Source organism: Geotrypetes seraphini, chromosome 6, assembly GCF_902459505.1.
Source record: "Geotrypetes seraphini chromosome 6, aGeoSer1.1, whole genome shotgun sequence".
Lineage (NCBI taxonomy): Eukaryota > Metazoa > Chordata > Amphibia > Gymnophiona > Dermophiidae > Geotrypetes > Geotrypetes seraphini.
In genome coordinates, this window is record NC_047089.1 from 28,423,738 (window position 1) to 28,451,106 (window position 27,369).

The 27,369-nt window shown below is 43.2% G+C and overlaps 1 protein-coding gene across 5 annotated transcripts in view; it reads left to right on the forward strand.

Moving 5' to 3' along the window:
* AMOTL1 (angiomotin like 1) overlaps positions 1–27,369 on the forward strand; it is a 201,617-nt gene that overhangs the window by 109,111 nt on the left and 65,137 nt on the right. For 4 of the 5 annotated variants that reach the window (XM_033948869.1, XM_033948868.1, XM_033948873.1 and 1 more), the window contains exons 3-6: positions 1,602–1,887; positions 14,544–14,688; positions 18,645–18,734; positions 22,326–22,471. In XM_033948869.1, coding sequence (XP_033804760.1) covers positions 1,602–1,887; positions 14,544–14,688; positions 18,645–18,734; positions 22,326–22,471 — 667 coding nt within the window. The remainder of the gene's footprint in view (positions 1–1,601; positions 1,888–14,543; positions 14,689–18,644; positions 18,735–22,325; positions 22,472–27,369) is intronic. The other variant, XM_033948870.1, reaches the window with a different exon arrangement.

Consider the following 27,369-nt stretch of genomic DNA (forward strand, 5'->3'; position numbering starts at 1 on the left):
AGATATGTGAGTAATTTAACACCTATTCCAATACATAAATCAACAAATCAAACTATATGACTGAACTCCAAGATTCAAATTGGCGGATTCAAGGTCATCTGGAAGCATTGGATGATAGCAAGTATACATATTTTTGATGATGTTGTATCTAATGGAAAGCTGCTTGACTTTTCACGGTTGCAACATAAATTTGGTCTTAGTAAATCACAAAGTTTTAGATCAGCGGTTCCCAACCCTGTCCTGGAGGACCACCAGCCAGTCAGGTTTTCAGGACAGCCCTAATGAATATGTATGGAGCAGATTTGAATGCCTGTCATCTCCATTACATGCAAATCTCTCTCATGCATATTCATTGGGGTTATTCCAAAAACCTGATTGGCTGGTGGTCCTCCAGGATAGGGTTGGGAACCACTGTTTTAGATGGTTGCAACTGAAGCAGGCCATTCAGGCGGGGTTCCTTGAATGGAAAAATCTTAATAATCAATATAGTCTGGAGTTCTTATGCTTTCAGGTGGACTTCCTGGGACACCAGGCTGCACAGTGGTATAATTTGTTAGCTGGATTTATAAATAAGAAACCAAAAACTGGTCTTAGGGACATTTGGAGTATTGAGATTAAGCATCAAATTTCTACGTCTCAATGGCCACGAATTTGGACTTGGGGGTTGAGATGTACAATTTCTGCATCTATGAGACAGACTTGTTTTTTTCTGTTACATAGAGCATTATGGACCCCAGTTCGTTTACAAAAGTTAGATAGCTCTAAGTCTAATAGATGTTGGCATTGTCATCTTGAAGCAGGGACTTATCATTTATTATTCTGTTGTCCATTTATTTTGGCTTTTTGGAAATCGATATGGGGCCAAATAAATTGTTTGTTAGAAAACCCGGTTTCATTATCATATGATACTGTATTATTTGGCATGTCAATGATGGCTAAGAGCCAAATATCATCTAAAAATAATAGGCTTTTACTTATTATGACAGGAGTTGCCATACAACAAATTACAAGTAATTGGAAGAGACTCAACTACAGTTTTTGGTGGAATTTGTTGTCACATATATAAAATGGAAAGAACATTAGCCGCACAAAAAGGGAATTGTAATAAATTTCAAGATGTTTGGGGACCATTAACAAATTATTGTAATGAATAGATACTATCTTTCCCTTAATAGTACAAGTAAAAGAATGGGGGAGGGGGGTAGTTTTTGGTCTTTCATTAATTGTATGGATTGGTAGGAAAGAATTTATTATATGGTATATATGTATTATCTTTGTTATGAAGGGCATGAGAGGGAGGGGGATAAACTTTATAAATTGGATTATTATAGAAAATCAAGTGTTGTATCCAAGTTAAATGTTGTTACTTTTTGATACACTTGTTGTAAGTTATAAAAATGAATAAAGAATATTTAAAAAAAAAAATAGAAATTCAGAGGAAGTCGTTTGAGTAAGACTTTTTCATTATTCATTGAAAAAAAATTTAAGTTGTTTTTGCTGTTGACTTCCAAGACTGTTGATATTGGTATTCTTTGATAAAAATTTCTGCATGCATCATTTTTATGATGATCTAATTCTTTTTCTTGTGTTTTGTTTTGTAGCCGCCAGTGTCACTTGCCTTTTCAGTCATTGCCAACACATCATAGTCCTATGTCCTCCCAGGCTTCTTCAGTAACTGGCCCATTGCATTCTGCACCCTTGCCATCACAACCAGTAGCAGTAGCAACTCAACTTTCTCCTGCCATACCACTCAGCCAGCAGCTTCCAGCAGATGCTTTTGCCATTGTAGAGCGAGCACAGCAGATGGTGGAGATTTTATCAGAAGACAACCGCATGCTGCGTCAGCAGTTGGAGGAGCATTATGAAAAAACAGACAAACTTCAAAAGGTATGTGAAACCCTTGGCATGAAGCTTTGCTAAGGGCTTGACTTGCTTTTTCTTCAATAAGATAAAGTAACATGTAAAGTGCACCAACAGGTTGGTTTCTTGAGGAGTGTGAGCTGCTTTGCTGTCAGATTGTGGGTGGTTGCTTTTTGGATCTATGTGGATAGTAGCACATTTTGGCTAGCAAACATAAAATTGTCTTAAGTGATCCCGATTTTAATTTGGAATTTGAAGGGGCAATATGTGGGATCCCTACGAGGGTCGATCTGAAGAATTGGTCACTAGGTATAGACTTAAGAGGATGGGTCAGTAGAGTGGGCAGACTTGATGGGCTATAGCCCTTTTCTGCCGTCATCTTTCTATGTTTCTATGTTTCTATTCTAGGAATTTATCTGAGTAGGGGTGGCTTCCACCTTCATATTCCACTAACTGGATCATACACATATATTCAGTGGGATATATCTGGATAGTAGCACTGAATATGTGGTCAGACTACCTCAGCATTCTCCGGTTAGTTTGGGCTGAACTGGGTTATCTGGTTAGTGAATATCCATTATCTTGGTAACTATCCAGACAGATAGGACAACAAAAAGACCTTTCTAACTTTATCTGGTTTGAAAATCACTAGCATCTGGATAACAGCCAGTGGCTGCTGAATACCCAGCTATTCAGTGCTAGTATATAGGTATGATGTGCACTGAATATCTGGGCATAGAGGGCCTGATATTCTTTAGGATACTGGTCGCATGTCAATCGCGCATTGGGGTCCTGTGGAGAATTGTGTCTAGTTTTCTCACAGATGCCTTAAATGTAGGCCAGCATTTTAGAGGCGTACATTTAAGACATCTGTCTTGCGTCTTCAGTGACACACAGACACAGACGCTTACCGACGCCTAAGGTCACTTCTGGGGGAAATTATACCCATACAACACATTGGACATCTGTAAGCGTCTCTACACATTTCCATAGGTGTGTGAGAAACGCCTACAATTTAGCCGTCTTCTCCCCCCCCCTTTTTTTTTTTTTTTTTTTTAAACGTGCATCCCGTTTGGTTGTGAGATGTCGGTAAGGTACCTACCTACCCACCACCTACCATCAGGACGCACATTTGCAGAATCAGGCCCTAAAAGCCTTTAGCAGTCAAAAGGGCGTACCTCTTTGACTGAATTTTGATTCTCAAAATATCATTTTGTCTATGTTTTGGCAGGTTTATGCTCTCAGGTAGTTAGAGCTGCCTTTAGACTTCTGAAATTAGTCTATCTCAAACTTATCTATTAATATTTTGGAGCAGTAAGCAAAGATGATCACCAAAGAGATTATGTGAAAAATAGTTTTTAAAAAGATGCCACAAAAAATGCAGCTACAGCACATTAGGTAGATCACTGGATAGAAAACCGTATTGAAACCTTTGTGCTACTTGTCTACTTCTGAGGCTTGCTGATTTATAAAGAGCAGTGTTCTCCCCAGGGCCTTTTAGTAGGGCGCACTGCCCAACTAATTTAGATGACCGCCCGGCGAATCCTTCTGCTGCCGCCGATGCTCCTCCCCGGGCTGATTCTCCGCTGAAAATTTTGTTTGACTCCTGCCTTTTTTTTTTTTGCCAGCATGCTTTTACTTGCTTCAGGCCTTCCTTGTTGCTGGGTCCTGCCTACTTTGTTTCCGCGAAGGCAGGACCCGGCAGCGAGGAAGGCACGCACACGATAGAGCCCTGGAGGGAAGCTTACAACTTACTGCTTTTACTTCCTTCGGGCCTTTCTCGCTGCCGGGTCCTGCCTTCGCGGAAACAAAGTAGGCAGGACCCGGCAACGAGGAAGGCCCGAAGCAAGTAAAAGCAGCAAGTTGTAAGCTTCCCTCCGTCAATGACCTATGAAAGATAGGTCAGCGATGGAGGAAAGCTTACAACTTCCCTAGCAACTCTACTGACAGGTTTGTGAGCTGGGAGGGATGGGAAGAGAAATGCTGCTGTTGTACCGAATAGGGGAGGGGAGGGGGAAGAGAAATATTATGCCGCTGCACCCATTTTGTGGGGAAGGGAAGAGAAATGTTGCTGCTGCACCCAATTTTTGGGGGGGAGGGGGAAGTGAAAAGCACCCAATGGGGGAGGGGAAGAGAAAAGCTGCTGCTGCACCCAATTGGGGAGGGTAAGAAAAGTGCTGCAGCAGCACCCAATTGGGGAGGGGGAGGGGATGAGAAGTGCTGCTGCAGCAGCACCCAATTGTGGAGAGAGGGGAGAAGGAAGACCAGGGAAGGGAGAGGAGAGGCAAGACACACCAAGACTATGGGAGGGAGGGAAAGGAAAGGAGCTACCAGACCATGGGGGGGTGGGAGAGATGTCAGTGCATATGGGGGGAGGGGGAGGAGGGAGATGCCAGGGCATGGGGGGAGAGAAGTGAAGGAGATACAGATGCCAGACCATGGGGTGGAGTGGGAAGGAAGGAAGGAAGGAAAGGAGAAGAGAGAGATGCCAGAGCATAGGGGAGGGGGTGAAGCTGAAATGAATCATGTACAAAGGAGAGAAAGGGCACAGGATATACAGTTTATTGAAGGGACATAGAAAGAGGGAAGATGCCATATGGAACAGAGAAAGGGCGGACGCTGGATGGAAAGGGCAGAGAGGGTGGACAGTGGATGCAAAGGGCAGAGAGAGGGTGGACAGTAGATGGAAGGGGTAGAGAGAGAGGGCAGAGGCTGGGTGGAAGGAGCAAAGAGAAGACAGATGTTGCATGGAAGGGAGTGAGGACAAACGCTGAATAGAAAGAAGAGAGCGAAGAGAAGATAATTAAAGCAGAAATGACAAAAGGTAGGAAAAAATTTTTTTGTTGCTTTACGTAGAATCAAGTAGTATTGTAACTGTATTAATTAAAGTTTATAAATAGGAAATTGAAATAAGGCAATTTTGGGGGGACTAAACCCTTTCCTCAGGTCAGGACAGGATACCATAACAGCAGGGGTCCCCAAATGGTCGATCGTGATCAACCAGTAGATCGCAAAGGCAATGTGAGTCAATTGCATTGCCTTTGCAATCTTTTTCTTCCTGCCTCCCCGAGCCAGGCCAGATGCGTACAAGTGCCAGACTCACAAGACTTCACCTCTGACGTCAATTCTGAGGGGGCAGGGGGAGAGAAAAACAGGCAGTCAGGGGGAGAGAAAAAGAAAGAGAGAAAGAAAAGGGAAGTGGCAGAAATAAATAAATATTGGATTTACAATCAGAAGAAGAAAGTGCAACCAGAGACTCATGAAATCACCAGACAAAAAGGTAGGAAAAATGATTTTATTTTCAATTTAGTGATCAAAATGTGTCTGTTTTGAGAATTTATATCTGCTGTCTAGATTTTGCACTATGGCCCCCTTTACTAAACCGCAATAGCGTTTTTTAGCGCAGGGAGCCTATGAGCACCAAGAGCAGCGCAGGGCATTCAGCGCATCTCCCTGTACTAAAAACCGCTATTGTGGTTTAGTAAAAAGGGAGGAGGTATATTTGTCTATTTTTGTATAGTTGTTCCTGAGGTGACATTGCATAAAGTCATCTGCCTTGACCTCTTTGAAAACCCACGGAATATAAATGATAATTAACATTTTCTCTGCGTACAATGTGCTTTGTGTTTTTTAAAATTTTATTGTTGGTAAATAATTTTGACTTGGTCATTTTAAAAGTAGCTCGCAAGCCCAAAAAGTGTGGGCACTCCTGCTGTAGAGCCATTCTTGTATGACTGGATGAGCTATATTTATCTTTTTTTTAAGTTGTTTAAATTCATGCAGAAATAAATGGCTAGATTGAACCTAATAACTTCATTAATGCCTTTCCCTTTTTTAAACTTCTATACCATTTGAAAGAGGGCAAATATCTAATTATTCCCTTCTAGCATTGGATGCTTCTTAAATTTAGTAAAAATATTCTGGCACAAGTGTCAAGCCTTAAAAAACTGGGCGGACCTAGGGGCGGGTCTAGTTCAGGAGGAAGGATAGCATGAGGGAGGGAGGGAAATAATACTGAACACAATGGGGGGAGGGAGGGGAGAAGTAAAAGAATGCCAGCAGACTCAAATATAAACCAAGATTTAAATTTTTAGTTTATATTCAAGTATATATGGTAAATCTGTTTAAAATGCTAAATGGCATCATCCAAGAGTGACTATTTTTCAACATTTCCTTTTTTTTCCTTTTGCCTTTGATTGATGTTTCCTCCAAGCATAATTAACATATTGGCATGGTTTCTGCAGCTGTCAGAGCGTGGGTTGTTTTGAGTGGGTTAGCACCAGAATCAATGAGTGAACAGAAGGGATTTTTTTATTTTGGGGGGAAGGAAATTGAAAAGCTGCTTTGAAACTTAAGTGTTGTTTGACCATGTTCCTCCCCCTCCCTCTCTTTAAATAAAAGCAGCTTTGTTGGAAATCCTTTTTATCATGGAATGGGCCTGTTTTCTGTCATAGGAACAGCTAGCCCATGTGCAACACATGGTAATCCTCCTAAACTCTTTTGACAGGGATATCGCAGAATGTAAACCAAAAATATTTGGTCCCAGTAATTATGACTTAGATTCATTCGTGAGAATGCATGGGAGCCAGTAAGGAAGCCACTCAGCTCCGAGCAGCAACGCCAAATTGCGCTCCTGCTCATACCGCTCAGCCGATGAAACTGGATCTGCGCAGTCAGTTAGCGGGGCAGGAGTTCGGAAAGCTTGCTCCTGCCCTCTGCATTTTCACCAGGGATCATTAGAGGTATGAGGATAAGGTAGGAAGGGGGACAGAGGAAAGAGCCTGGGAGGGAGGGTGTAGAGTCTGACAGGGGAAAGAAGGAAGGGTGCTGGGTGCAGAACCTGATGGGAGGGAGGGAAGGGTGCTGGGTGCAGAGCCTGACATGGGAAGGAGGGAAGGGTGCTGGGTGCAGAGCCTGACAAGGGAGGGAGGAAAGAAAGGGTTCTGAGTGCAGTGCTTGACAGGGGAAAGAAGGAAGGGTGCTGGGTGCAGAATCTGGAGGGAGGGAAGGAAGGGTGCTGGGTATAGAGCCTGATAGGGGAGGGAGGGAAGGAAGGGTGCTGGGTGCAGAGCCTGACAGGGGAGGGAAGGAAGGGTGCTGGGTGCAGAGCCTGACAGGGGTGGAAGGGAGGGGGGGAAGGGTGCTGGGTGCAGTACCTGACAGAGGAGGGAGGGAAGAGTGCTTAGTGCAGTGCATGGCAGGAAAAGAGCTGGGTGCAGTGCCTGACGGGAGGGAGGGAAGAGAGCTAGGTGCAGAGCCTGACAGGGCAGGGCACTTGAATATTAAGCTGCCTGACTTATATTCAAGTCAACCATTTTTCCTCCTTTTTGGGGGGAAAAGGGGATCTCGACTTATATTCGGATCAATTTTTGATGGAGTGAAAAATTGATCCACTTGTACCTGTTCTACTCCACTCAGGATTTTGTAGACTTCAATCATATCTCCCCTCAGCCGTCTCTTTTCCAAGCTGAAGAACCCTAACCGTTTTAGTCTTTCCTCTTACAAAAGGAGTTCCATCCCCTTTACCATCTTGGTCGCTCTTCTTTGAACCTTTTCTAGCGCCACTATATCTTTCTTGAGATAAGGAGACCAGAATTGAATGTAATACTCCAGATGAGGTCGCACCATGGAGCGATACAGAGGCATTATAACATTCTTAGTCTTGTTAACCATCCCTTTTTTAATAATTCCTAACATCCTGTTTGCTTTTTTGGCTTCCACCGCACATTGGGCATAAGGTTTCATCGTATTGTTTATGATAATACCCAGATCCTTTTCTTGGGCGCTAACCCCAAGGTGGACCCTTGCATCCGCTAACTGTGATTGTTGATGATCCTTCAAACAATAGACCAAAAAAATGACTGTATTCTCTGTGTTATAAGACTTTCAAAGGTCACAAGTTCATCTGTCCTCATGAGACCTCATGGAATGTTTGGCAGCGGGGGACAATGTAAGTTTTGCACCATTTGTAGCTTTGTTTTTGGTGTGATTCTGTCATCAAAAAAGGCAACTGCTGCTAGGTGCTCAGTTAGAAACCATAGATGTCTGGAAATGGCTGTGAGCATCTTGTTTGCAACAAGTTTTATTTAGATATGTGTTGAGATTAGACAGCTCATCATCATTGTATGAAGCCCTAATTACCATTGGCGCTTTATTCCACTGTCGAATGTACACAAGACTAACAAAGCTAAGTCAGTTACATTAAGATGACAGCAGGACGGCTCAGCAAACTGTGCTTTGAATAGGAATAACTTCAGTGTGTAAATCCCTCTGCTCATTCATCACATGTGGTGTGTAGGCCCCAGTGCTGTTCAAAGTTGTTAAAACGCATGCAGATTGTGAAAAATTGCAGGCAGACCTTAGGAAATTGGAAGACTGGGCATCCAAGTGGCAAATGAAATTTAATGTGGACAAATGCAAAGTGATGCACATTGGGAAGAATAACCCAAATCACAGTTATCAGATGCTAAGATCCACCATGGGGTTTAACGCTCAAGAAAAAGATCTGGGTGTCATTGTAGACAATACTATGAAACATTTTGCCCAATGTGTGGCAGTGGCCAAAAAAGCAAACAAGATGCTAGGAATTTTTTTTAAAAAGGGATGGTTAATAAGACTAAGAATGTTGTAATGCTTCTGTATCGCTTCATGGTATGACCTCACTTGGAGTATTGTGTTCAATTCTGGTCTCCTTATCTCAAGAAAGATATAGCAGCACTAGAAAAGGTTCAAAGATGAGCGACTAAGATGATAAAGGGGCTGGAACTTCTCTCGTATCAGGAAAGACTAAAAAGGTTAGGACTTTTCAGTTTGGAAAAGAGACATCTGAGGGGAGATATGATTGAAGTCTACAAAATCCTGAGTGGAGTAGAATGGGTACAAGTGGATCGATTTTCACTGTCAAAAATTACAAAGACATGGGGACACTCAATAAGTTACAGGGAAATACTTATAAAACCAATAGGAGGAAATATTTTTTCACTCAGAGAATAGTTAAGCTCTGGAACATAGTGCCAGAGGTTGTGGTAAGAACAGATAGCATAGCTGGTTTTAAGAAAGGTTTGGACAATTTCCTGGAGAAAAAGTAAATAGTCTCGTATTGAGAAGGACATGAGGGAAGCCACTGTTTGCCCTGGATTGGTAGCATGGAATGTTGCTAGTCTTTGGGTTTTTGCCAGGTACTTGTGATCTGTATTGGCCATATGAGGACAGGCTACTGGGCTTGATGGACCATTGGTCTGACACAGTAAGGCTATTCTTATGTTTTTAAAGAACAGTCCTCATCTAGTTCTTACAGTTCTTGAAAAACAGGTCCTACGAGGTCTGGAAGGGTGGCCAAAGATCCCAGAGCTGGGTGTTCTCCTATGGATTCCCAGAAGGCTCCTCGCTCTAACCCTTCCTATTCAACATCTACCTAAGAGCAGTGAGCAACAGCCTTCAATCATATTTTCTCAGATGACATTTTCATACTGTGCACAACCAAAGAATCTCTAGAAGACACTATGCACCTCATAAAAGCTGCCGTCAAAAGCCTGAGTACCTGGGCCCATAAAAACTTCCTTAAAATCAACAAACAAAAGATCAGGGTGCTCTGGTTCAGCGACTACAGCTTGTTACCTTGCAAGGAACTAAAGCTATCTACAGGCGAGACAATCGAGATAACGAACTCTGCAAAGGAAGTAATGTAATGTAATGTAATGTAATTTATTTCTTATATACCGCTACATCCGTTAGGTTCTAAGCGGTTTGAAGAAAATATACATTAAGATTATAAATGAGAAGTAAGAAGGTACTTAAAAAAAAAAAAAAAAAAAAAAAAGTAAGTAGGAGTCGCATTAGATTCCACTCTTGACATTCAAAGGCCAGATCGCATCTCTGGCAAAGAAGATTTTCTTTACACTGAGACAACAAAGATCAATGAGAACGGCCCTCTCCCAAAGCAGCTTTAGGAAGGTGGTGCAAGCTGTCTTACTACCCCACCTAGACTACTGCAACTCCCTCTACTATGGTGCCACAGAGAAAGAACTAAAGCGCCTGCAAGTGCTCCAAAATTCAACAGCAAGGCTGATCTTCCAATCCTACTGCTTTGAGAGGGCTAGCCCATTGGTACTCAAACTATACTGGCTACCTGTGAAAAAAAGAATTCACTATAAGTTAGCCTGTATGATTCACAAGTCTATCTACAGAGAAAACTCCAGTAAACTAGTGGCTAGCATTCCGGTCTCGCACTCCTTCTTTAATTCAAGGACCACACAGTGATTTAAGATACCGTGTCCATCCTTTCAAGAAGTACATCGGAAGAGGATGTTTAACTCCACCTTCGAGTTCCTAGGACCACATATCTGGAACAGTCTACCTGTCTATCTGCTACAATTACCCACGCATTGTCTGTTCAGGAAAAGATTAAAGACATATCTCTTCCCCCAGTAGACTCAAATCTTCACAGCCCTCTTCATCCTACAGACTGCCATCCTAAACTAACCTGGCAATTTATTTATTTAGATTTTTATCCCGTCCACCCGTGAGCTCAGAACAGGTTATAAAAGCAGCTTCACAGTAGATTACAGTAGACACATAACAGTCAGTTATATTAGACATTCATGGTACATTACAGTTATATAGTTAAATAGATATTCATGTGTATTACATAGGACAGCCATAGTAGCATAGGACATGACAGGAAGTAGAGAGATGTTCATATCAGTCACAGGGGGTGTTTCCTCTTGATTGTATAACAGTCTTCATCAGAAGAAGAGAGTATAGGGAGTAGTATTAAACTCGTTTCTCAATATCACTATGGGCTCCTTTTACTAAGCTGCGTTAGGGCATTAACGCGTGGAATAGCGCACGCTAGACCTTAACACCAGCATTGAGCTGGCATTAGTTCTAGCCGCTATGTTCTAGTCTAGTTCTAGCCGTTAGTTCTAGGTTTCTATGGTACTTTGTGTGTCTAAGTGCTTTGAAAATTAGTCCCACAGTGTCCCTGTGAGAATTTCCCCAGGAAAAGACTATACCAAAGGACAACATGGGTCTGAAGGTAACCTCTTAAACCCCTGCTTATCTTGAGATGAATGGCAAGGCCCTGCAGTTGGGTGGTGTTAGTCAACTGGAAAGACTATAGGGGTGGTGGCAGGGGTAGGCTATACCATACAATCCAATATGAACCAGTTTTCTGATAGTTGGGAAGGATTGATTGATGCTTACTACCTAAACTCAATAGACTAATTTGCATATCGATTTGCATATGCTAAAAACCTAATGAAGGGGCTTGTTTAGAAGGGGCAAGATAGGACTCTGAGGTGGGCTGAATGGCAGGGATCCTGGTGAATGGATAAAGAATTTGACTTTGACAAAACTAGGACAAGGGAATGATCCTGAGGCCTTCCTCACCATTTTTGAAAGAGTAGCCACCCAACCAGTGGGCTATTAGGTTGGCCCCATATTGACTGTAGAAGTCTAGGCCTCCTATAGGGCCTTGGATGCCCATAAAGCCCTAGAATATAACCAGGTTCAAGCGGCTATTCAAGACAGGTTAGGGCTTTCCCTTGGACAGTTTCGATAAAAATTTAGGAAGGACGAATGCCCTAGGGCCATAGCCCAAAACCTGATAAACTGGGCCTCTGATGGCTCAAACCAGAGTGACAGACTACATCCAAGATACTGAATTTGATAGTACTGGAACAGTTTTTAAATATTCTGCTGCCTTCCGCTAAGACAAGCTGAAGAGGGAGGAATAGGTAAAGTGGGTGAGATGGTCTTTAAAAAATATGATTCCCCCTGTTAAACACTGGGAACCCTGGAAACTAGTAAAGCTAAGTCCCCAGAAAGGCAAAAGTTTGAGGGGCTTTAGGCGTCTGGACCTTCAGGGCTCCTTCCCAGGCCTAAGCCTCTGATTGGCCCAGGAGCCTTAGGCCCCTCCCTGGTATACCCCAGTATGCATTGGGACAGGGAAGACCCACTATTTTGAAGAGGCAGGCCTGTTGGCCTAATCCGAGGCAACATGGCTTTACAAAAGGTAAATCGTGCCAAACGAACCTGATTGAATTTTTTGATTGGGTGACCAGAGAGCTGGATCGAGGACATATGCTAGATATAATTTACTTAGATTTCAGCAAAGCCTTTGATTCAGTTCCTGTAGAACAAACTTGAAGTTAGGACCCAAAGTGGTGAACTAGGTTAGAAAATAGCTGTCGGACAGACGCCAGAGGGTGGTGGTTAATGGAAGTTGCTCGGAGGAAGGAAAGGTGAGTAGTGGAGACCTTCAGGATTCGGGGCAGGAGCTAATCCCGTTCAATATGTTTGTGAGTGACATTGCTGAAGGGTTAGAAGGAAAAGTGTGCTTTTTTGCAAATGATGCCAAGATTTGTAACAGAGTAGACACCGAAGAGGGAGTGGAAAATATGAAAAAGGATCTGCAAAGGTTAGAGGAATGGTCTAATGCCTGGCAACTAAAATTCAATGCAAAGAAATGCAGAGTAATGCATTTGGGGATTAATAATAGGAAGTAACCGTATATGCTGGGAGGAGAGAAGCTGATATGCATGGACGGGGAGAGGGACCTTGGGGTGATAGTGTCCGAAGATCTAAAGGCGAAAACACAGTGTGACAAGGCAGTGGCTGCTGCCAGAAGGAAGCTGGGCTGTATAAAGAGAGGCGTAGCCAGTAGAAGGAAGAAGGTGTTGATGCCCCTGTACAGGTCATTGGTAAGGCCCCACTTGGAGTATTGTGTTCAGTTTTAGAGACCGTATTTGGCGAAGGACGTAAGAAGACTTGAAACGGTCCAGAGGAGGGCGACGAAAATGATAGGAGGCTTGCGCCAGAAGACGTATGAGGAGAGACTGGAAGCCCTGAATATGTATACCCTAGAGGAAAGGAGAGACAGGGGAGATATGATTCAGATGTTCAAATACTTGAAGGGTATTAACGTAGAACATAATCTTTTCCAGAGAAAGGAAAATGGTAAAACCAGAGGACATAATTTGAGGTTGAGGAGTGGTAGATTCAAAGGCAATATTAGGAAATTCTACTTTACGGAGAGGGTGGTGAATGCCTGGAATGCACTTCCGAGAGAGGTGGTGGAGAGTAAAACTGTGACTGAGTTCAGAAAATAATATAAAAAATTGAACTAAGGCTAGTACTGGGCAGACTTGCACGGTCTGTCTGTATATGGCCATTTGGTGGAGGATGAGCTGGGGAGGGCTTCAATGGCTGGAAGGGTATAGATGGGCTGGAGTAGGTTTTAATGGAGATTTCGGCAGTAGGAACCCAAGCACAGTACCGGGAGTGGAGCTTTGGATTCTTGCCCAGAAATAGCTAAGAAGAAAAATTAAAAAAATTTAAATTGAATTAGGTTGGGCAGACTGGATGGACCATTCGGGTCTTTATCTGCCCTCATCTACTATGTTACTATGTACTGGGGGGGTAGGGGGACCCTGGCAATGGCAGGAAAGAGTGGGCATCCCTCCTTCTGTCTTTGAATTTAAAGATATGGAGGACTTCCCCCCTCTCCCCCCACAGTGGCAGGAGAGAGTGGGCATCCCTCCTGCTGTCCTTTAATTTAAAAAGGTTGGAGAGCTGTTAGGGGAGGCAGGGGACTTCAGCAGGAGGGAGTAGGCATCCCTTCTGCTGATCTTGTACAGAGTGTGGAAGGGCCGGGCAGTGGCAGATGAGGGGATGTTGGCGGAAGAGGGGGAACATTTCCCTCTGCTGCTTTCCCTGTCTGTCAATCAGCTAAGCTGGGAGGATTCGGGGAGACCTGCAGCTTAGTTGATTGGGGTAAGGAGAGCAGCTTTGACCGAAGGGAGGAGCTGTGCTTAATGATTGCTCTTCTGAGCAAGTGTCAGGCACAGTTCCTCCCTTCTCTTTACCAGCAATTCTCTGCACAAATAGCATGCATATAATTTGCATGCTATTATGCTGAAAATCACCCGTAAAATAAAAATTGTTCTCACTACAGCCACTACCAGCGAGTTTTGAGAATCCAGCCCTGAGACAGAAACTGAATTACAGGATTTTTATGGTAAGTTGAAGACTTACCTTTTTTCAATATGAGGAGGAAGTGGTATGGGGGTCAATCTGTGATAAAGAAGGTGATTTTATACATTTTTTTTTTTAACCCAAAAAACCAAGGAAAAAAATCCCATCTAGTGGCATACTTAAGGTTTTAATTTTCTAACCCTTGTGTAGTTTGAAATATGTCATCAGTTTGTTTGCCCACAGTTTTGCTATAGTACAATGCTATGGTTTCTGGAATCAATAAAGAAGTTCCAGATAAAGGCTAACAACATTGGTGTTCAGAAAACCTTTTCTGTCCATAATCTACCTATATGTAAAAGATGTTTCTTCAGTGTTGTTCATCCCCATGCTTAAAATACACTTATGCTTCTTAAGAAATTTTAATGTTTTTCCCATATGTCAGAGTATTTGAATCGGCTGCATGGAGCCTCTTTAACTTATACTGAGTACAATAGAAATTATTTTTGCAGAGATTATACAACAGGTTTGTTGGATGATTTAATATTTGCTTTTTCATGAATGGTCAAATATATATGAATGAGTTGAGAATCACATGCTTTTGTGTAATTTAGAGCACTGTATGCCTTGATATACAAATCTCCTCTTTGAAATAGTCTAGTTGAATATCGAGATAACATGCCTCTTTTCTTTAATTTTCTCTCTTCTAGTTTGAAATGGACATCCAGAAAATTTCAGAAGCCTATGAAAACCTGGTAAAGACTACAACCAAGAAAGAATCTCTGGACAAAGCTCTGAGAAACAAACTTGAAGGAGAAATCAGAAGACTACATGATTTCAACAGAGATCTCAGAGGTATATGAATCCTTATAAGTTTCAAATTTATTAAACTTAATATACTGCCATCATAATACTATTTAATAGTGTATAATATCAATAAAATATGATTTAAAAAAAAGAAAAAATATTTAAATAGGAAACTGAGTTGTACAATATTAACAAGATAGTTTAAAATATCATACTGTAGTTTCAGATCTTGCATTTCAGTCCCAGGTGTGAGGTTTTCAGAAGACTTGGTCTCAGGAGCTAAAATATTTTCCCCGCCCCCCAAATACAGTGGTGCCTCACACAACGGACTTAATCCGTTCCAGGAGCAAGTTTGTTATGTGAAACGTTCGTTGTGTGAAACGCGTTTTCCCATAAGAATACATGTAAAACAAAATAATTCGTTCTGCAGCCCTACATTTCCCTCCCTCCACCTCACCTTATATGCAGAGTTTGCCAGCTTTCTTTTTCACCCAGCCGCACGCTTTCAAAAAGCTGTGCACGCGCAGCTGCTGAAGTTGATCAATGTTCTCCTCTCCTGCAACTTCCGGTTTCCGGTTGCGTCAGAGGAGAAGATTGAACAACAGAGCATGCGCGCATGTGCTGCTCTTTGAAAGTGTGTGGCTGGCCGAAAAAGAAAGCCGGAAAACTCGGCATCTAAGGTAAGGTGGAGGGTGCTGCTGTTCCCGGCTCACATTAGGAAGCGGCGAGAGTAGTTCCGCCCCCCCCCGGGCCCCTCGGGCGACTTCGTTGTGTGAAACGAAGTTCGTTATAGGGAGCAAGACAAAAAGTTTGTTATGCGCAGCGTTCGCTGTGCGAGGCGTCCGTTATGCGAGGCACCACTGTAGATTTCTAAGTCCGTTTTAAATCTTTGAAAAGGTTTTAAAACATAAATATTTAGGCATAGTGTTCCATAATAATGATCTGATGACAGAACAAAGAATTATGAATATGTTCTTAACAAACTTGTCAAAATGAGAGGGTACAGTTAAAAGCCATTGGTCTACTGACCAGGATGTAGAGGATTAGACGTTTGACTAAGAATAGTGTAAAGCCTGTGTTAAGCATTATATAGATGAGAAATTAATAAGTGAAAACAGACAATGAGAATCTAGTTCCATTTCACAGGTTTGTCCATATGGATCCATCGTTCATTTCAGGATGATATTCAGCTAAGTTTTTGTTCAGTGAACTGCCTAGGCCAGAATATTTACTGATGATTCCCAAGGTCAGATTTTCAAGATATTCATAATTAATATGCTTGGCTGGATCTGTGCACATCTGATGTCACGTGTGCAACATTATCTTATTAGAGAGAGGTTGAAAACCTGACTTATTTGTTGTCTATGAGGACTGTTAATGAATACCACTTCCCTAGGCAGAATTCTTCAATATCGGATTGCCTCATTGGACCCAATGAAAGTTCTTAGGTGGGTGTTCCTGTTTCCTCTACTGTTGGTTCCTATTTCTGGTAATAGGACAGACTGGCAAAAGGTTACTTAGGAGTTTATGTTTATTTACATTTGCTAAAATCACCTTTTTTTTTTTTTCTACAACATAAATCAAAGCAATGTACAATAATAAGATATATAGTTAGAAAAAAACTCCAGGTAACATAAAAACTAGAGAGGATTAAACAGTCAAAAGAAGCTTTCACAAAGCATAACATAATAAAGGCAATCATAAATCATAATGTTGGCTGGACAGTCTCTGTCTAACACCAAAGAAGTCAAGCCATGTCTATTCTGTGTGCTGTAAATCAAGTAAAGGTCTAATAGAATAAGTGGGATTTTAAGTCAGTTTTAACATTTCTAAAATAAATTTCTGAGTATAGGGCAAAAGATAAATTATTCCAAAGAAAAGAGGCCAGGAAGTAAAAAGTGCTTTTCCTGTTAAATTCCTAGTACACCTGGGATGGATTTGGAAGAATGAGTCGATGGTCATTTAGTGAACAGAGAAGATGTACAGAGGTATAGGGAATTGTTAACTTAGCAAGATAATTGGGTAAACTAGTATGTAGTGCCTTTTGAGTTAGAGAAAGGATTTTGAACTGAATTCTATAATCCACTGGAAGCCACTGTAACTTCTGAAAATGAGGGGTGATGTGATCTGTCCACTTTGCACCATGTAGAACTTGTACTGCTGTATTTTGAAGACTTTGAAGTTTCTAATAGAGAATGACACTGGGACAAATTTTTTCCCCGTCCCCGCGAGTTCTTTTTCTATCCCTGTCCCATTTCTACAAGCTCTGTCCTCATCTGCATATGCCTCAAACACTTTAAAATCATAAGTGTTTGAGGCTTGTGTGGTTAAAGCAGAGCTTACAGGATGGGGCAGGAACAGTGACAAAACTCGCAGGGACAGGACGAGGAAATTGAGTTCTTGTGAGGACGGGGACAAATTTATCCCCTTGTCATTCTCTAGTCTCTAACTCTGTTTTGGTAAAACTGATGTCATTCACTTGCGTGTCTGATGTATTCTGCTACTAGTGTTTTAGCCCGTTACATTTGTTACAGTAACGGGTGCTAGAATAGTTCCACCTATACCCTGACCCCATCCATGCCCCGCCTCTACCATGCCCGGACACTGCCTCCAACTGATCCCAGTCCAACCACCTCACCTTTCGCCATTTCTTTAGTCCTCTGTACCCTTTGGCCCTCATAGATCCTCCACTGCATTTATCATCAAACAGGGCCTTTCCCTCCATGTGGGACTGACCTCCTGGACCCCCATTACTTACCCGAGGCAGCAGCAGTGGTCCTGATATACCAACCCCTCCTCCCTCAATGCCCCAAAGCAGCAGCGGTCCTGCCCCCTCCATCCTCCCTGAAGTCTATCTCTCCCTATCCCCTACCATTTCTCCCTGTCCCTCTTGTAGCCCCTCTGTCCTTCTCATCTGTCTCCCAAATCTGACATCCCTCCCTCCCTCCCTCCCTTACACCGTCCCTGAGTCTCTCTCTCTCTCTTTTCCTCACTTGACTCCAACATATCTCCCTTCTCCCACTCCCTCCCCCCGAATCCAGCACTTCCTGCCTCGTGGGCAATTCCTAAACGTAATTTATTTTTCCATTTTGTACAGTTAGCAACTCTAATAGTGCCTGCACTTTAAGAAAATCCAAATAGCTGCAGGTAGTCTCCTGAAGCTAAGCTGCAACCACCACACTCTTTCTGGGACTCTGCCCCAGTGCTTCACTGGCGATGCCGTCGCCCTGGGAGAAAGAACTGAGGTCATATGCTCACTGTTGTTAGTGATGAGGGCCGGCATCCGGTAACTTCTGAACAGTGAGAGGCAGGGTCCGGGCATGGTAGAAGTGGGGTATAGGTGGGGCTGGGCGTGGGGGCTACCACATAGCTCCTCCGGAGTCTATCGAACCGAACCCCAAGATTTCACCAGCGCAGGCTGACCCAAAGTCCAATCCCACCACCAGCTTTCCTCCCCACTCCGCCCTTTTTTGTGAGATCTCGAAAGTGACTCTGCCACAGCCTAATCAGAGGCCCACCTGTGCCTTCAGTGAGCAGAGCGCTAGCAGGAGTGGTTGGACGGTGGTGGTGTCGAATCCCAGTCTCACCACCTCACCTTTCACCATTTCTTTATGTACTGCGCATGCGTGGCACGGAGCACAGACGCACGGAGTTTGAAGTGTGCATGCACACTTTTTATTATAGCGGATCTATAGAGGAGTCCTCAAGTAATTGATCAGCCTTGAATTAGCTAACATATTTTTATTCAGTAAATGGCCAGATGCTGATAGTTTTGAGGCACACAGAAAACACAGGGAAATGATAATAACCATCCTTTTCATTGAGTTATTGAGTTACCATTGTTATTTCAAAATTTCAAAACCTTTTTTTTACATTCTCCTTGTACGTACCTATTAATAGTGCTTAGCTGGCATACATCCTATGTCTTTTGCATTACTTACGGTGGCAAATATCTTCATATGTTTACATCATTTACATTTACAGTATGTTCTGTTTGTATGCAGACCGACTTGAGACTGTTAATAGGCAACATGGTTGTAGGGAGCATGACGAAAATGAAGATAAGGCCACAGAAGGACATTTCATACTACAGAGTGAGTGATGAGTTTTCCTTACTTGTAGTTTATCCTAGGACAAGCAGGCAGCATATGCTCACATATGGGTGACGTCATACACGGACCCCAGTATGGTCAGCATGAAAAGTGGATTGTCACTTTAAGTTTTAAGAAACTTTGCGACTGCCGCGTTACACATGTGCGACTGCCTTCCCACCTAACGAGGCTCGCAGTACCTTAGTTCTTCGTTTTCCACGCAGTGAAGAAGTCTCTTTTTGACTGGACTCTGTTCAGTCGGCGTTGCCTTCCCGCTTTGTGTTTCTTTTTTTATAGCTTAGTTTCTAACACTTGTTTATATAGTTTTCTATTCTAAGTTGTTGTTTTTTTTTTCTTTAAAAAAAAAAAAGATAATGAAAATATTTGTTTCTTTGGCCCAATCTTGGGCTTCGGCCTTGAGGCTCTTTCCTTTGGTGGGGCTTCGTTCACCATTGAGTTTAAACTCGCCGACAAAATTTTTCCCATGTCGAAAGTTACAACAGGGTTTAAAAAGTGCTGCAGGTGCCGGAGGCCTATTTCGATAACTGACCCCATAATTGGTGTCTCCAGTGTTTGGGCTCTGATTACCGAATTGAATCTTGTATTAATGTTCTACCTTGCAAAAGCACTCCATTAAAGCTCATCGGATTCAACAGGAGAAGCTTTTCAGTTCCTTTATGGACATTGGGAAAACTTCAGAGCCATTGCCATTGAAAACTCCTACATCAACATCAAGAAATCTCCTAGCATTGGGGAAGTCAGCTACCGAGACATCCTCTTCCCAGCAAGCATCACAGGTTTCTACAGCATCAAGTCTCTTGATGTTGATCATACATCAACGCCATTGATCTAAGGATCGGAAGGTTGTCTCTCCTCATACGTGTGCATCTTTGTCAAGGTCACTCTCTCCGAGTCAACCTACTGCACCAATAGTACCAGCTGGTGAGCCTTCAGTACTGATGCATGCTGCTCAGCAAGCGTCACAGGCCTCGACGGCTATGGAAGGAGCCATTTTTGCCCCCATCGTTGTGCCCTTAATCTGTTTATAATATACCATATCAAATTGGAAGTAGTTCATACTTAAACTAATTGTGCCAATTGCATCAAAAAATGTATCCTACTTTCAGATAGATCTAATGCTCGTAATTCTTCTGCTATGATATCAATGGCAGCTGCTTGAGGCACATTGGTTTATAATGCTGTAATATCCAAGGTGATAAGTACAGCGTGGGAGGGAACGTTCTGAAATTCAGCCAGAATATTAATATTAATCATGCTGCCCGAATCTGTCCTTAAGATATGTGTCTAAAAAAGCTGAATGAGGTTCCAATAAAGACCCTATCCTGGAGACAATAGGTCTACCGGGAGGGTTCGTCAATGATTTATGAATCTTAGGGATGAAGTAGATAACAGGAATTCTTGGATGTTTGCACGATAAAAATTTAGATTCCCTGTCTGTAATTATTCCAGATTCAACCCCGTGTATTAGAAGATGTGTTCAGTGGGGTCCTCCTGCAAAAGTGTATAATAGCTGGTATCAGAAAGTTGACGAGCAGCTTCTGCTGCATATTGTTCTACATCTTGGAGGACTATCCCACCCCCTTTGTCTGCTGGTCGAATGATAATACTGTGTCTGTTGCCAAAGATTGCAATGTTATATGTTGTTCCCGAGACAGATTAAAATGCTTTACAACGGGGTTACTCTCCAAGATGCCAACTTCCTTTAACACTAAGTTTTCAAAGGCTTGAATATGTGAATCCACAGTGCCTGGGGGGGCACCATGTTGATTTAATCCTTAATGTACTGTCATATGCAGACAATTGATCTGTAGGGTCGCCCTCTTTCTGAAAGTAGTGTTTTGATTTACATTAATGAATTTAAACAATGCTACCCTAGTATCAAAGGAATGATATGAACTAGTGGGTACAAAAGAAAGTCCTTGATTCAATACTGAAAGTTCTACATTGGTCAATATTCTTTGAGAAAGGTTGAACACATTTGATGTCATGGCTGTTGCAATGACTGGAAGGTGAACTTCTTTTTGCAGGATGGCTTTTCAAGTTCACCCTTTGGAGTTTCATATCTCTGAGTGCTCTATATAAATTATTGATCACTCTCTGTAGACAGTATTTTCAACAAGAAGTCAGTTCTTCTTTTTTGATACGCATTTTTTTAATGATGGATGCAAGGCAGAAAGTGAAGATGGAGAGAAAAACAGTTAATGGATAAGAAGGTCCTAGAAACATAGTTAAAAGCACAGAAAAATAAAGTCACCAGACAACAAAGGTAAGGAAAATGATTCAAATCTGTCAGTTTTGAGAAAGGAAAGATGTTAAACTTTGACTGTGAGTGCTGCAGAAAAAATAGGGTACTTGGAGGGTCGCAGAAAAATAGTTAATGTCTTATTAAAGAAATGACAATTTTGCATGAGGTAAAACACAATTATAAAGAGTTTTACCTCATGCAAAATTGTCATTTTTTTAAATGACATTAATTATTTTTTTCTGCGGCCTTCCAAGTACCTTCAAATCCAAAATGTGGCCCTGCAAAGGGTTTGAGTTTGAGACCACTGTTCTAGATCAATCGGAGCTTGCCTTCACTATATCATTAACATTGGTCTCTCATATCAACCAGCCTATGACTTCTCACAGTCCTCATGGAAGGTTTCTCTTTAATTTTATGCCCATAGCTGCTTATAAAAAAAAATTTTAGTTGGTTGCGTCACAGGCTCCATTTCAAGTTTTATTAACTTTCCAGCAGTATTTCATATTTCCTATCGTCTCCGCTGCGCAATCTCATGTTAGTAGGAAATCCACCATAGCTGTTGAGCCTGTAAGGTGTTTTTTCCCTATTACCTAGACTCCATTCCACTAAGAAGGGAATTTAACATGGGTGCAGACTCATCAGAGGAAAGGTCCTGCTGGGGCTGGCCGCAAGCAGTCTGTTTTGAGATTACCTCCTGCTGACCGGCTGCGCTCGGGTAAGGAAGGAAGGGGAGGGTGGGAGGGAATGTGTGGCTCAGGACCGCTGCTTGCTTCTGCCACTTCGGGGCTTGAGGGAGGGAGGAGGGCTTTGCAGCTCAGGACCACTGCCACGCTGATGTTTCAGGGTGGGAGGGAGGGGGGTTCATAGCTACTTGGGGGCTGGAGAGAGGGAGGATTTGCGTGTCAGGATACTGCCGCTGGTGCTTCAGGGGACATTTTTTTCCCCCACCAGAGATTTTTTTTTTTTTGCCAGTTGTGTGAGAGTTCCGGTTAACTGAGACCCGGTTAACCAAGACTACTGCATTTTCTTTTCTTGACAATTTTTTTATTCCATTCCAAAAGTTACAATAAATCTATGTAGAAACAGTGCAGATAAACAGGCAGATTACATTTTTATTTTACTAAGAATTCAGATTTGGTCCTTAATAGCCATGAATTAAACCACCAACCTTGTACTAGTGATGTTTTGTAGTCTACCGTTAATACAGAAATACTGTGATAAGGAAAATAGCTACTGTTCTGCATAGGTTCAAGTTAGTGCCAGAAGTATACTGTCCTCTGCAAGGTAACTGTATGACTCAACCAGTATTGATCTTGTCTCTCTTACAGACAAAGAGAACTTAAAAGAGAGGGAAAAGCTGGAAAATGAATTAGCAACAGCACGCTCTGCTAGTGAGGATCAACGAAGGCATATTGAAATTCTAGACCAGGCTTTGAGCAATGCCCAGGCCAAGGTGGTGAAACTGGAAGAGGAGGTGAGACGAGGGCATTCATCTGTTTCTTTTTCTTTTCTTTTTTTTTTTCAAAGCTGTACGGAATAGGTTTATTTTACAGTTTTTCCTCAGTCAGTTTCCTGAGCCATACAGCCTTTAATGAAGATTGAACTTGAAATAAAAGATAATCATTAGGCTTGTAGATTAAAACTTAAATGAAAATGGGATTATGGTTGACCAATAGGCATGGAGGGGCATAATTGAAAGTGTTCCTAAGTCTGAAGTTGAGCCTTTTGTGCAAGACGCCCACAAACCCAGTAGAAAAAATGTCCATTTTCAAAGTTGCCAAACATCTATCTTTTATTTTTGAAAATGAGCTAGGTATAAGTTTTGGTCCTTAGGACGTCTACCTTTTTTTCCCATTTTCAAAAATAAAAACGTCCACGTGAAAAATGTACAAAAGCAAATTTTGGTCATGGCAGAAGGAATCCCCATCAGCTGAGCCGGTTTCAGGGATTCCTGGCAGCTCAGCTGATGGGGATTCCACTTATTAGGATCAACTAAGCCGTGGAGCCCTACACCCCTTCCCCGACATCCCCAGACCTCCCCCGACCTCCACCCCCTCCCTTATCCCCGGGCCCCCCTCCCACATGAGAAGACGACAGGAGGGAAACCCACTCCCTCCTGCCTACAGGACAGTGTGCTGCAAAATTACCATTTTTAGCCAATCGGGGCCTTCGGCCCCTCCTACTGCATTGGAAGGAGGAAGCCCCATCATTTGCAGCACACATTTCTGTAGGCAGAAGGGAGTAGGCTTTCCTCCTGCCGTTTTCTCATCCAAAGGTACAGGGGGGGTCTGGGAATGTGGGCTGAGAGGCCAGGAATGTTGGGGGGATGTGGGAGGGGGGGTGGCAGAGATATCAGGGGAAGGGGTGTAGGGATCCACGGCTCAGCTAAGCTTGGCAGAAGGAATCTCCATCAGTTGAGCCGCCAGGAATCCCCAAAACTGGATCAGCTGATGAAGATTCATCTACCACGATCAGCTGATGGGAAGCTTAAGGGTTTTTGTTTTTTTCACTCTTTGGGTGGTGGGAGGGGATCATGACTACTTGGGGAGTAAGGGGGCTGTCAGGCCTTAAACCCTCCAGTGGTCTTGTCAGTTTGGGCATCTTTGTGGAACTTAGACACAACTCAAGCAGGTCTAACTGCCAACGTTTAAATTCCCTCTAGGAAAGCTTTTGACTTAGGCTGCAGTACGTTCAGGTTGAAGCTAACACATCTCCCAACACGCCCTTTTGGTCTCTGGATGCACAGCAGCTTAGAAGTGCTGCTGCATGTCAAGAAAGTTGGTTTTTATTATCTTTCCTTGGATGTCCCTGCAATTAGGACATCCAAGTGCCAACTTAGCTGGTTTTTGGACGTTTTAAAATTTTGGTTATGAGCCCCATAGTTTTCAGGGTAGGGGGCAATGGAATGGGAGCTCAGATTAGTGGAAGAGGGTGAATGTATTGATTTGCCTTAGCCCTCTATAAATAGATAAATATTCATTCTCTCTTTTGTAGCCACCACCAGCCTCAGTCTTCCCAACTGCATGACACAATAACGCATTTTAACCTCTGTATTTCTTTATTATCTCATTTTTTCAACATTTTCTTTCCCCTCTGATTTCTGGGGGGGGGAGGGTTCTTGTTATACATTTTAATCCCTTGCATTTTCTTTAGGCTTTCTCATCTTCTTGTCTTATCTTTTTTAGCTTATGTTATAGGTTCAATTTCTCCTGTTTTCACCTTTTACTTGTGTCTCCTTTTATCCCACATACAATCTTCCATTCACCTCTTCTCTTCCTGCTTACACCCCTTGCTCCACACACACATTCTTCCTCCTTACAATAATGCCCTTATCCTTCACCTCCTTCTCTCATCTCTCTCTATCCCTCCTTCCTTGTTTCTGTCCTCCAAACCACCCTCTTCTTCCTTTCTTATCTCCATTTCTGACCCTGACATATTTCTACCCTCTGTAATCACTATCCTCTCATTCATTTCCTTGCCATATCCTCTCCACTCTTCTCTCAGCAATTCTTACTCCCCTTTCATCTCTTTTTCTCCCTTCCTCATCCTCCTTCTTGTTTTATTTCCTATTTGCTCCCTCCAGCTTCTCTCCCTCCTTTATCTTTCCTTCTCATGTCATACCCTCCCATTTCATCTCTCTCTTTCTCCTTTTCTTTCTTCCTTCTAGCACACTCTCACCCTTCCATCCCTCCTGGCACAACTGTCTAACCTTCAGCCCCCTCTGGCACACCCTCTTCCTTTCCTACTTTTTCTCTCCCTCTCTCTTTTCCTTCACCTTCCTCAGGGGCAGCAAAATATCTTTTTTTTTTTAAATCCGAGGACAAGCAAGCAGCATATTCTCACATGTGGATGATGTCATTCATGGAGTCCTGGCACTGACAGTCAAAAAGTATACTGTCACTTTAAAACTTTGACCGCTCATACCGCACTGGTATGTGCGTGCTGGTGCCTTCCCGCCCAACATCTGCTTGCAGGACCATCAGTTCTCAGTTTTCCGTGGAGCTGAGAAGCTGTTTCTTAGAGTTTCTCTCAGCATGTCAAACTTTATAGTTTATTGTGCCTTCCCGCTTATTTTTTTCTTCAGTTAGTCATACTTTTCTATTTAATTTCTTTTTCCTTCATTTTTTTTAAATTTCAAATTTTTTTATTGAATTTCTTTTTTTGTACCTTTGGGCTCTTTTCAGCCTATTTTCAGGCTAGGACTGGAGTATTGACAATTTTTTGGGTTACCATTCACTTCATCTGCCCAGACCATAGAGTCCTTTGACCTCGTGCCAGCAGTTTTTCTTTTGATGTCCAAGGCTCCTAGCAGGTTCAAGTGGTGCACAGGACTATTTCAGGTACAGACCCACACAATTTGTGTGTCCAGTGCCTCGTTCCTGAACATAGAGACTTATACTATACGCCACCTCAGTCTCACTGCTTCTTTTCTTTTGAAGTTCACTCTGTCCGTCTTTTTGCACCTCTACCCCTCCACATAGCTGTCATTTACTGACCCCCTGATAATTCCCTCTCTTCATTCCTCACTGACTTCTACTCCTGGCTTTCTCTTTCTTGAACATCCATCTCCCTCCCTCAGCCTTAGTGATTTTAACATTCATGCAAACAACCTCTCTGACTCTTATGCTTCTAGCCATATCATCCTCATTTGATCTTCAGCTGTGCTCTACCACCCCTACTCACCAGAATGACCATTGTCTTGATCTAGTCTTCTTCTCCAACTGCTCTATCACTAATTCTTTATCACCTCTCCAGACCAGTACAGCCTCACTGATTGGTAATAGCTCACTTTGACCAGTAGGTGGAGAGTAAGACCAAACTTTGTTGTAATATTAATAGCTGTAGCTCCCTCTAGCAAACCAGTCTTTGCTCAGTCTCTCAGCAGGTGAAGGTGAGCTGTGCCAGTCTCCCCTTAATTTTGCCTGTTGGAATCTGTTTAGCGCTCCTTGTCCCCATTCTTGTGCTGGACTGAGCTTGAGGGGACCCTGTTTGAGGGTCCACCCGACCTCGGGGATGTCACACTTGACGGGTCACCCTTCCCCACCTTTCCTCCACCTCCCCATATTTTTGTAGAAGTGCCTCAGCTGTAAGCCTTGACAACGATACCAGCAAGGCATATGGCTTAGAGAGCCAGTGGAGTCTGTTCTGACAGGAAAAAAAATCTTGAGGCAGTGCCAGTCTGAAGGGATCCTTCAGTGCTTTGTAATTGAACTTTCTTTGTTAACCAGCACTTTTCTTACAGCTAGGTCGCATATTGTGCAATGAGCACTTTTAAAGGGAAAAAGTGCTCATTGTGCTCCAGATGTGAGACAACTGCGGCCGGCCTGGGCACGTGGTGTGCCAAATTCCAGGGATCCCCTTCAAGAGTGCCTTGCACGCTGGCAACTGGCAATCCTGGGCTTCCCTTGCTGCCCACACAAGGATTCTCCTAGCCGCTGACAGTCTGGGAAATAAGGTTTCCCTTACCGCCAATGGTGCTGGGGACTCCCTTACCGCTGCTGCTAGTTTGCCTGCTTTAGCAGCTGGGGTGATTCAGGCCTCTCAGCCGCTATAGGCCTTGGAGGCTGTTTTTGACAGGCTCAGCTCCGATTTTCATGGGAAGCACTTCTATCTTGTCTGTAGCCTCAGGTGACCTTCTTCCTGTATTGGAGAGACATGGGCAGGTTTCTGCTGTATCCCCTGCTGTGGCATGGAGTCCCATTGGGCCACCAGGGGGTTTTCCCTTTGATTTTGTTTTTGCCTTGAGTAAGGCTTATTTTCAGGTAGCCTGGAGTCCTGCTTCCGCCCCGGGGGTCTCAGAGGGATTTTCCCTCGATAGCCACTCCGGTTCGTCCCCCCTCAGCGCTGGTTGTGTCCCCATCTCCTCTCTCATCCAAGCGGCTCAGGGTCTCTAGGGACGATGATTTTGCATATGAGGACCTTGACCTTATGGGAGACCTCCAGGATCCTCACGGGGGGACAGATGCTGTGTGCCTATGTGCTGAGCTCCATGCCTATGTGACAGAGACTGTTGCTGCTGATTCATCGGGAGGTGTCACATGCAGGCTAGAGCGGGTGGACAGAGTCCTCCTCCTCCCCCCCGGGACAAACCCGAAATGAGCTGTTAAGTTAACTTTGCTGGTCACATGTAGGGCCCAGTTCTGAAGTAAGCCTTGAGGACGTACACAGGCAAATAGAAAAATTAAAAACTGACAAATCACCGGGCCTGGACGGAATCCACCCTAGGGTATTGAAAGAACTAAAGGTGGAAATAGCGGAACTACTACAGCAGGTTTGTAATCTATCCCTGAAAACAGGCGTGATCCCGGAGGATTGGAAGATAGCCAATGTTATGCCTATCTTCAAAAAGGGATCGAGAGGTGACCCGGGGAA